This window comes from Mauremys reevesii, linkage group 22 (genome assembly GCF_016161935.1).
Source record: "Mauremys reevesii isolate NIE-2019 linkage group 22, ASM1616193v1, whole genome shotgun sequence".
NCBI lineage: Eukaryota > Metazoa > Chordata > Testudines > Geoemydidae > Mauremys > Mauremys reevesii.
This window is the reverse complement of record NC_052644.1, coordinates 23070173-23081239: the sequence shown is the minus strand read 5'-3', so window position 1 is coordinate 23081239 and position 11067 is coordinate 23070173. Positions and strand designations below refer to the sequence as shown.

General features: G+C 61.6%; 1 protein-coding gene across 1 annotated transcript; it reads right to left on the bottom strand.

Annotated features, from left to right (window-relative positions):
• Window positions 1–462: 462 nt before the first annotated feature.
• LOC120388522 (vacuolar fusion protein MON1 homolog B-like) lies at window positions 463–10560 on the bottom strand. Its single transcript, XM_039510388.1, has 6 exons — window positions 10440–10560; window positions 8901–9005; window positions 7976–8398; window positions 6253–7051; window positions 4290–4437; window positions 463–3301 (listed from the first exon to the last, which is right to left on the bottom strand). The coding sequence occupies exons 2-6, from the start codon at window positions 8983–8985 to the stop codon at window positions 3083–3085; spliced, it is 1674 nt and encodes a 557-aa protein (XP_039366322.1). The 5' UTR covers window positions 8986–9005; window positions 10440–10560; the 3' UTR covers window positions 463–3082.
• Between the last annotated feature and the right edge of the window lie 507 nt (window positions 10561–11067).

The window sequence follows — 11067 nt, the reverse complement described above, 5'->3', positions numbered from 1 at the left end:
GAGGCTGGGAGCCAGGACTCCTGGGTTCTCTCCCCAGCTCTGGGAGGGGAGCAGGGTCTGGTGGTTGAGCTGGAGGCTGGGAGCCAGGACTCCTGGGTTCTCTCCCTGGCTCTGGGAGGGGAGTGAGGTCTAGTGGTTAGAGCAGGGGGCTGTGTACAGTAACCCTGGAGCATGGGGTCCAGGGCTGCTCCTCCCTTGTCCCAGCCCACAGACTAGGCTCATCCTGTCCCTCCTTTATTATTTGCATGGGACTGGATTTCATCCATCCCCCGTCTCAGCTTCAGGCAGGGCTGGGGGGCAGCTTCAGAGGTTCCCTGGGCTCCACCATGGAGGCAGGGCACCGGCCGGATAGTTCTGTGATTAGCACCCAGGGGGGCTCCCCCCATGGGGATGGCACAGAGGTGGCATTTGGCTTGGGTAGAGGGGTGGGGCGGTCTAACAATGGGCAGGTGATGAGCGAGGGCCAGCAACATCTGGACCAGGGCCTAGCCCCCTCCTGTACCTCCCTGGCCAGGCCAGGGCAGGAGGTGGAGCTACAGGCAGCCGGACATTGTTTATTTCAGCCCCCCAACCCGTGCTGGTGGACTCGAGGTGCAGTGAGCCTTGGGACAAGTGCTGGACCACACCTCTCTGAGCAGCAGCTGCCTTCCTCCGCCGGCCCTGCTCCCGCTGCAGAGCCCACACACATAGCTTGCGGCAGGGTGCAAGCGCTGGCTGCATCTTAAAATAACACCCCCCCTGAGAGGCTCGCTTCGGTATTTTGGACTCTGGCCGTCCCTAAGCTTCTATTTGCAGTGTTGTATCAGCAGGGTTAACTGCGAGGCCTGGGAGCAAAGCGAGTGCAGCTGGTAGCTTTAGTTCTGCACAGCAGCTCTCTGCACCACATCACCATTCACAGACTTGAAGCATTATCAAGTCACACCCTGTGGTCCAGACAGCCAACCCCCCCCAAAAAAGCTGTGAATATCACTCTGCAATGACCCTTCTACCATGCCTCGCTGCTCCCCTTCCCCCTTGAACAGCAGCTGAGCTTGCTGCCTTTCACACACTCCTTAGGGGATAAATGGAGTGACCATGTGCTAGGAACTGCTTGGCAGGACCTCCGCTGCCATAAAGTCACATCCCTCCCTTGCCAGCAGCCAAGCTGTACTCACTTAAAACAATGGAGGCTGGGCCCAGAAGATATAGTTCACTGGTGGAACATGCTAGCACCAGACCCATCTCCGCTTTGTATAGCTCTGTTCCTGCTGAATGAGCCCAAAGTACTGCAGCAGGTGCTGAACTGCAGTTGCTTCTGGGGTGGAGCATGGCAGTGAGACAGTTGGCATAATACTTAGATTTGAGATTTAAAAAGCCACCAGGCAGCATTAGATGTGCTGAGTGCCTGATGGCTGAGTGGAACACAGCAGAAAGAGAAGGGGGGTCTGGAGGACAAAGATGGGCAAAGTGAATTTGGGATCCCGTCTTTCCAAAAAGGAGAATGCTGCAGGGATGGGAAATGCCAGCCTCAGGCAGAGGGGTAGCGTGACAACGTTTGCGGCAAGCTCAGCTGTGATCTGACGTCTCCAGAGATGAGAGTTAAAAATCTAGGTTGGACCTCCCCGCTGCATCCAACTGACAGAAGCTCCCGGGGGCCAAGGCAATACAGCTAGCATTTAGAGAGCCCCAACTCCCCCTTTCCTTGACAAGGACCTTTGTGCTGGCCGGCGAGTAAGACAGATGTACCCTCATCAAAACAACTTTTTAATAAGACTTTGATTCTCAGTTGAACACGCCAGCCAGCCAAGACGGTTCATTTGACAGCCAGCCAAGACGGTTCTAGGCACAGCACGTCATGCATGTGAAAACTGTTTCTGCTTCCCCAACCCCGCCAGGTCTCACTGGAGCAGCTAGACGCAAGTTAAAAGGAGACGCAGGCAGGGGCTGGCTCTCCAGAGGCGTGGGATGATCTTCCTGCGAGAAACAGACCCAGCGGATTCTGGGTCAATCCCACTGCAGATCGGTCTAAGGCCACAGGGGAGCAAACAGCCCTTCCTTCTAGCAACCAGGATGGACAAGGAGACTGAAAAAAGAGTGACGGGGCAGCCCAGTTAACGTAGCACAGGGCACAGACGACACTGGCAAAGGAGGGAGGCAGTTCATTGCTTTCAAAGAGCATTTCAACACTTCCTGTGAAAGGATCTGCCTGTCCAAAGGGAACATTAAATTAATACAGGCAGGGGAGAGTGCACGGGCGCAGGTGTTAACGAACACGATCAGCCCAGGGAGGGAGAGCACAACACGGCGGGCATCTCCAACACCCACTTTCAATTTATAGCATCGCAAGGAGCGTGTGCATGGGGGGTGGACAAGGGAGTAATCTCCTTCCCACCGCACATATAGACATCTTTCCAGACACAGCGCCCAGTTAAATCAATTGCAAACATGAGCCGCCAACCTCTGGGCGCCTGTGAGAAATCTAAGTTCATTCCAGGCCCAGGTCTTTAAAGAGCAGAGGATGTTGAAAAATGGTTTCAAAGCAGGTCGGGCTCCAATGCCAAGGGTGCAATTCGCCACAATTCATCCAAAGGAAAGAGAAACACAATCACAGCCCATTTCATAGGGGCCTGCAGCCGATCCACACCAGGAGGCGGAAAGCAGAGGCTCCAGGGGAAGGAACCGCAAACAGCTTCCGTCAAGGAGATGGAACAAGCTGCACCCAACCCCAGCTCCACCATGCAGGTAGAGTCCTTCGGTACAGGCCTCCGCAAGCCAGAGTGTAAGCTCGCCACCCCCCTCCACATCAGCCTGGAGCACAAGGCCCAAAGTGAAGCAATAACCCACACTCTGGCTTCCCCAACAGAGGCTCGGAGACACGAGTAGGCCAATAAATAAGACAGGCAGATAACCACGCGTCGCCCCCACCTCGGAAGGGGCCGGGCCAAGCCTGATCCAGCTCCTAGAGAGTGTGGTTTCTCTGGTGTGTGTGTGGGGGGGTGCATGTGCGTTCCCTGACCTCCCCTTCAAAGAGGAGAAGGGATTTCCCCCCAAGTTATCCAACCACCAGTGAAATACAGGGGCCTCAGGTGAAGCAGGCCCAGGCTTAGAGGCCAGCAAAAAATCCATTCTCCGCACCATCAGGCCGGCCGCCCTTGGTGCCCTTCCCAGGGTTGGGCGTAGTAGAGTACTTTGGGGGGTAGCGAATGAAGAGCCGGTCCTCCTCCTTCTTGATCCAGCGCAACAGCTTGGTGAGGACATTGATGGCGCCAGCCTTGGTTACCAGGGGGCTGAAGCAGGTGTATAGCTCGAACTTACTGGTGACCTGAGAAGGAGAACGTGAAAAAAGGACAGGTAAATCCCATCCTCTCTCCAATACCTGGCACTGTCTTGTCTCTTGTCCTCCCTCTCCAAACCCGCTCCCCAAGCTTCTTCTCATCACTATACCCGAGGGAGGCAGCACAAGCTTTAAACCTATATGGAGCTGTCACCATGACAGCCAGAAGCAGAATGAGCATGAGCTATCTGTTCCAATGGGGTGTGTGTTCACTCTGAAACCTACTGATATTGGTTAAAACCCAAGCACATCGCTGCCCATCATGTGAGTGGACACATCACACCAAGGTGCATATCCCAGTCACTGGAACAGATGCTGGGAATTCTGCAGCATGTGGGGCCTTGATGCTGGAATTCTGGGAACGAGCGGCCTGAACCATCTCCCCAGCTACCCAGGCGGGACTGGTCAGGGCTCCCTGATCACTTCCCACGCCAGACACCATTATGCTTCCTGCTAGGAGGGCAGGAACGAGCCCAGTGCAAGATAGAAAGGACAGAGCAGGAAGTCCCACCCTCCTCACACTAGAGTATTACTGAGACAGGAAGTGGTCTCTCCCAAGCCCCCAGCCAATGCCAGGTGAAGGCCCAGGCAATTTAGGCTCATGCCTAAGGGCGATTGCTAGAGTCATGTGATCACAGCAGCGGCTCAGCTTGCTGTTACGAATAGAGTAAGTGTCTCACCCTCCTAGTTGGGAAGAAAACCTTGAAATCATAAACCAGGTGTCACAAAGGCAGGGACCGGGACACTACCTGAGTCTGCAGAGAGCCTGAGCCCATCACTCCAACTTGGGGGAAATTGACCCACATGTGAGTGATGCTGCCTGAGTTTGCAGAGAGCCTGAGCCAACTGCTGTGAGTGAGTAGTAGGGGGTCCTCCTGCCTCTCTTGGGGAAGAAGAGGGGCCCTGCCACTCCTCTGGGGAGATGACGGCCCATGACCCTGCCCCCCTAGATGCCTTGATCTGTGCCCTGCCTTACCCAGGCGAGTAGCGTCTCCTTCTCGGCCACATGGTAGATGAGGCGCAGGGGGCGAGAGGTGCTGTGGATGCGGCTGTGCAGGTAATGATAGAGGTCAAAGAGCCGGTGTTGCTCCTCCTCGCTGCAGTACGGCCCCTCCAGCTCTGGGCTGCGGGGGCGAGAGATGCCAGAGGAGGGGGGGATTAGACACCGAGGCCAGGCACCACCCCCTCCCTGCTGCTACCAGTGTCTTGACCCTGCACCCCGCAGAACCAGGAGGGCAGGGAGAACGCTGAACTAGAGGGAAACCTAGGAACAGCTGGAGTGTGAGCCCATCTAGCGCGGCATCTTGGCTAGCAGAGGAACCCCAGAGGAAATGGCTTCCCAGCCCCCAATGATTAGTGCTTGCCCATTGCCGAAATCCAGCTCCCTCCGGGATCGGGCCGGCCCTGCCAAAACCCTGCCTTTGCTTTGAGATCTTCCAGATCCTCCTGGGGCCTGCAGGGCTGTCAGCCCCAGTATCCTGTGGCAGGGAGTCCCACTGGCTAACACGAGGGTCCTGTAGAAGCCCACAGCTGGCTTTGACCCCCGTGTGGTTCACGTGACAGGCCTTTGTTCTGGCACTGCAAGGCAGGGAGAATGAGAGATCCCGATCCTATTGCAGTATTTGGTGGACAGCTATCCGGTCCCCTCGGAGCAGGGTAGACGGGCCCATTGTTCTCATCCGGGATGGGGAGGAGCTTTCCGGACAGGCGGACCCCCTGTTCTGATGTGGGGGAGAAACCCTTGCCCGGACGAGCCCATGTGACTGACTAACGTGGTGTATCGTGAGCCAATCACGTCTGTTTCAGGCTGTGACCAAGAAGTTCAGAGACCCCGATTCCATGCCAAGCCCAGCTGACAGGAAGAATGGTCGTGTGGGGTAACGCGGTTCGTTAATGCCCTACACTGACTCTTCCCACCCTGGCACGAGCTCTCAGCTGCAACCCCCCCGTCCCCCAGCAGAGGGGTCTAGTAGCGTAGAGCACAGGGGCTGGGAGCCAGGACTCCTGGGTTCTATCCCCAGCTCTGGGAGAGGAGTGGGGGCTGGGGATTGGAGCAGTGAAGAACGTGCCTCAGTTTCCCCATTTATAACACACGGACAGTGTCACCCACCTCTTTTTTGGGGGCAGTGGGAGGTTCATGATGTCAGAGCTCCCCTCCCCTGAGCTACCCCCACCATTCCCCCACGTGATGGCACTGCCGAGGCCCCTGAATTCCCAGCATGCCCTGGGCCATCTCCGCCCCCGTGATCCCCACGAGCAGCCAGTCTCACACACACGCCGCCTTGTTGGGAAGCGCATGATGTGCCCTATTGAAAGCCGGGATTGCATAAGGCTGGCTTAACTCGTCCCGGAGCCGCGGGGGGGGAGAGGGAGGGCAGCTGTCTGTCCGAGAGGCTGTCTGTCCAGCTGGCACACCCCAGCCGTCCTCCACTGCAGTGAGCGCAAAGTGCGCTCCAGGCTGCACCTGCAGGGAGCGCCCACCTGGGGCTGAAATGCAGCTGCCTCTGGGGTGGAGCGCACAGCTGCGGAACGCCTCCCCGCAAACTGAGGACAGCTCTACTGACACCTGCCCTGCTGCCTGCAGCACGGCGCCCCCTAGTGCCTGGCCCTGACTGCCAGGGGAGAGCACCCCCTGCCCAGCCCCCCGCCCTGCTCCCCACAGCACGGTGCCCCACAATGCCCAGCCCTGACTGCCAGGGCTGTGCACCCTCCACCCCGCTACCCACCGCAGAGCACCCAGCACTAACTGCCAGGGAGAGCACCCCCTGCTCCCCGGTGCCCCCTACCACCAGTACCTTGCAGGTACTAAGCACGGCTTAGCGTTAGCATCAGAATTCAAGGCCACAGACACGACCCAGCCTCCTCCACACCAGCCCTAATGGCCAAAGCCAGAGCTAAGCACTGCTGCCCCCAGGAGGGCGGCCGGCGTGTCCCGTTACCTGGTGAACTGGGGCAGCTGGCGGTAGTTCTCCGGGATATCCAGTGGCTTGTAGAGGAAGTGCCGCAAGTCGGGCACCCCGACCTGCCCCACGCCGTAGGAGGGGCTCTGCAGGCCGCCCGAGAGCACCTGCAGCGAGCCCTGAGTCCGCATGGCCTCCTCCACCCGCTTCTTGCAGTCCGAGACGGCGTAGAAGGACTCCTTGTCGGTGGAGAGCAGCACCAGGCACACGGTGCACTCCGCGTCCAGGTAGGAGATGTAGGCGTAAAAGTACCCGTCAGGGTTGAAGCGGGGCAGGCAGATGGGCGTCCAGATCTCCCCAGCCTGGAAGGCGGAGCTGGCCCCGATCAGGTTGAGCAGCAGGTGGAGGTCGGTGGGCTCCAGCCGGCACTCCTCGATCACCGCCCGCTCCTGCACCGCCGTGACCAGCTGGCTGCGGGCCACCAGGATGGAGAAGACCAGGTTGGGGGTGATGGCCTTCTGCAGCAGGGTGCCCAGGGCGTCCCGCAGGGAGGCAGGAAGGGGGAGGCAGCGCACAGCCCCCAGCAGGAAGCCGGGATCCGACTCCACCAGGTTGAGCAGGCGGTCGAGGATCTTCTCGGAGCCGGCCAGCAGGCGCCGCAGGTCGTAGTTCTTCTTGCGCTCGAAGATGCGGGTGATGCTCACCTGGGTCAGCATGCTGAGGATCTGGTAATAGACGTAGAGCAGCTCCTGGCGCAGCTGCTGCTCCGACTGCAGCGTCCGCGACACCGACACCAGCACCAGCGGGCCCTGCTGCACGAACACCAGCTTCTGGTCATCTGGGGCGGGGGGGCAGACATGGAGGCAGTGAGATTGCCCTGCTCCTGGGGACCCCCGAGTGCCACTGCCGGACCCCAAGCCAGCCAGTTCCCCACCCTGGGGCCGGATCGGAGCCCGGCGCCCCCTAGAGGGGACAGTCCCCATGTCCCATTCCCCAACGCCCTAAGCCAGCCAGTTCCCCACCCTGGGGAGACAGTCCCGTGTCCCATTCCCCAGCGCCCTAAGCCAGCCAGTTCCCACCCTGGGGGACAGTCCCCATGTCCCATTCCCCAGCGCCCTAAGCCAGCCAGTTCCCCACCCTGGGGCCGGATCAGAGCCGGCGCCCCCTAGAGGGGACAGTCCCCGTGTCCCATTCCCCAGCGCCCTAAGCCAGCCAGTTCCCCGCCCTGGGAGCTATTCGTGCACCCCATGCCCAGGGCCACAGGCCTGCCAGCGTCCCAGCCGCCTCCTCCCGCTAAATCCCTCTAAGCAAGCATACAGCCTCACACCCCACAGCGGGCTTGCCCGGCACCGACAGGCAGCCGCCTCTGGGGTGGAGCGCAGCAGCTGGATAATCCGGTGACTTGCTTCCGCCCCGCCAACTGGACCTGCGGTGAGGGGAAATCAGGACGGTGGAATGGAAACCCCCCGCACCCCAACAGCCAGGACTGGGGTTCCCGCCTCGACTGCTGGAGGGGAAGCGTTACGGGATTTTTAAGGAATTCAATTATTTGGGTCAGCAGCGACAGCCAGGGCAGAGCGCCCCCTGCCGAGCCCCCCACTCCACAGCACGGCACCCCCCCAGTGCCCAGCCCTGACTGCCAGGGGAGATCGCCCCCTGGCCAGCCCCCCACCCCGCTCCCTGCAGCACGGCGCCCCCACAGCGCCCGGCCCTGACTGCCAGAGCAGAGCACCCCCTGCCCTGCAGCCCAGTCCCCGCCTACCCAAGTAGATGGAGCGGATGGCGTTGTCACCGCTCTGGATAAAGGACACCAGCGCCATCATGACGCCCATGGTGGAGGACAAGGCCTCCTCGTTGCCGTAGCGAGAGTAGATGGGCTTGCCGGCCTCGCTCAGCACGAAGACGTGCTTCCGGCGGGCCCGCCAGCTGGCGGCCGTCACGTCCTCGTCGCGGTGCGTGGTCGGGGCCGGGGGGCCCCCCGGCTCGCAGACCCCCACCCCCAGGGGCCGCCCAAACTCGCTCGAGTCCTCCAAGGCGTTGTCGGTGGAGGCCGAGTCTGAGAGCTCCTTGTCGCTTGGCTCCTCCTGGGCGTCCCCCTGGCCATCAGCCGCTCTCACAGGCCCGTTGCTCTGTGGGGCGAGCAGCTCCTCCTGCTCCTCCGGGCCAGCGCTGGGCTCGTCCCCCCCTGGGGGGCAAAGGAGAGACTCACCAAGATGGGAGAGAACCCAGGAGTCCTGGCTCCCAGCACGCCAGCTCTAACCACTAGACCCCACTCCCTTCCCGGAGCCAGGGAGAGAACCCAGGAGTCCTGGCTCCCAGTCCCCCTGCTCTAACCACTAGCCCCTACTCCTCTCCCGGAGCCAGGCAGAGAACCCAGAAGTCCTGGCTCCCAGCCCCCCCCTCCCCCCCCGCTCTAACCACTAGACCCCACTCCCCTCCCGGAGCCAGGGAGAGAACCCAGGAGAGTACCCCCAAGTCCTTGCCCCCTATGTGACCAATTCAGGGGTACTCTCTCTGCCAGGCTCCAGCATCTCCCCAGTGCCCCTTTCCAGAATGGGGCAGGCAGAGCAATCAGGAGGTTGTCCCCGGTGGCCACAGCCTCACTAACGCCCCTGGCCACAGGATGGGGGGCAACCCCACACCTTCCTGTCCCCAGTATGGGGAGCGCACCCCAGGCGGGGACTCACCTGTATCCGTGGGGCACAGCCCGGCCTGCTCCTGCAGCAGCACCATCCCTTCCCGCGTCGATGAGCCGGGCTCGCCCGTTGCCATCTCTGCATGCCAAGCAGCACCTGCAGCGGCAAAGTCACAGGAAGTCAAGCTCCATGGCTGGAGAGAGAACCCAGGAGTCCTGGCGCCTGGCTCCCGCGCTCTAACCACTAGACCCCATTCCCCCCTCGAACCGGGGAGAGAACCCAGGGGTCCTGGCTCCCAGCCCCCCTCACCATAACCCACTAGACCCCACTCCACCCCCCATGGAGGTGAGAACACCGGACGGACTCAAGTCGCTGTTCAGGCCCGGAGCCACAGCCGGCCCGGGCCGCTCCCAGCAGCCGGCAGGGCAGGGCCGAGCCGGTCAGACCAGCATTAATCACTAATCGCTGTCACATGCCCCAGCAGCGATGCCAGGCAGGAGCCGGCAGGAAATAGCCCTGTTCACTAATCGCCTTCCCACCGGGAGCTTAATGACACCAAGCTTAGCATTGCAGGGCCTGCAGCACCCCTCTTATAACACCAACCCCCCCTGCTCCCGGGGTAGAGCCCAGACCCCCCCACTTCCTCTCCAACACCACAGCACTCCTGGGTGCTGCCCCCTCAACTGCACTGCCCCAGAGGTGGCTGCATCTCAGCGCCGGGCGAGCCCTCCCCGTGTGTTGTTGTGTGCGGCTGTTCCTCTGCTGCACCGCCCCAGAAGTGGCTGCATCTCAGCATCAGTGGAGCCCTCCCCCTGCAGATCCTGGGGATCTTTCACAACCAAGAGCAGGCCAGGCATAGGGGGATGTTGAGATGCCTCCCCTCTGGGGAGGGCAGCTCAGTAACAGCAACACATAACGCCACATAGGGATGCATCACCCAGCTCATCTGTGGGGGGTGGCTCCCCCTTTGCTCCCCTTTAGGGTCTCCCCCTTCCCATGAGTCTGCACGGGGTGGGGCACTCCTCCTTCTCAGGGGCTTCCATCTCCCTATGTAGCTACAGGGGAGGTCTCCCCGCCTCCCACAATGGGGGTTTTCCCTGATCCCCATGGGGCCTGGGGGGCTCTCCCCCCCTCCCCATGGGCCTCTGGAGGGGTCTCCCCTCCTCCCCATGGGCCTCTGGAGGGGTCTCCCCCCCTCCCCATGGGGCGCGGGGGGGTCTCCCCTCCTCCACTGGGGGTCTCCCCTCCCCCCCATGGGGGACTCCCCCCTCTCCATGGGGCGCGGGGGGTCTCCCCTCCTCCACTGGGGGTCTCCCCTCCCCCCCATGGGGGTCTCCCCCCTCTCCATGGGGCGCGGGGGGGTCTCCCCCCCTCTCCATGGGGCTCTGGAGGGGTCTCCCCTCCTCCACTGGGGGTCTCCCCTCCTCCCCATGGGGGACTCCCCCCCTCCCCATAGGGCGCGGGGGGGTCTCCCCTCCTCCCCATGGGGGTCTCCCCCCTCTCCATGGGGCGCGGGGGGGGTCTCCCCTCCGATCCCACGTGGCAGTAGCGGGGTCTCCCCCGCCGTGGCCTCAGACCCCCCCCCCTCACCATGCGCGCGCCCGAGGGTCTCCCCTGAGCGCCTCCGGCAGCCTCGATCCCGGCCCCGCGCAGCACGGAACCGAACCCGGGGGAAAGGGCGGGGCCAGCGGCGCCTCCCGCCAATCACAGGGCGCGAAGCATGGGAGGCGTGGCCCGGCGTGCCAGGTAGCAGCCAATCAGAGAGCGAGGCGGTGCAGACGCAACGGAGGGCCAGACTGTCACAAGCTTTAGCCAATCAGAGAGCGCATAGCGAGCCGGGGGGCGGGTTTAGACACTCACCCTGCCAATCTCGAGAGGCACATCCACCAATCAGAGAGCGAGAAGGGTTTCGACGGCCAACGGGGCAGGGACTGGGGGTGACAGCTGGTGACTGAGCCGTGACGTTGGGCCGTGATGTCATCTTATTGCACTGTGACATCACCACACTCCATTGTATTGCGAGATCAACCAGCGCTGGGCTGCGCCATTGTGTCGTCATGCTGAGATATGGTGACATCACTGTACTGAGTGATTACATCATGATACACTGTGACATCATCCCAGCGCCGTGTCATCACCCAGACGCGCTGCACCATCCTCGTCCTGTGGGGGGAGCGCGGGGCAGCCCCGTGACATCATCCCGCTGCCTCCTCCCATC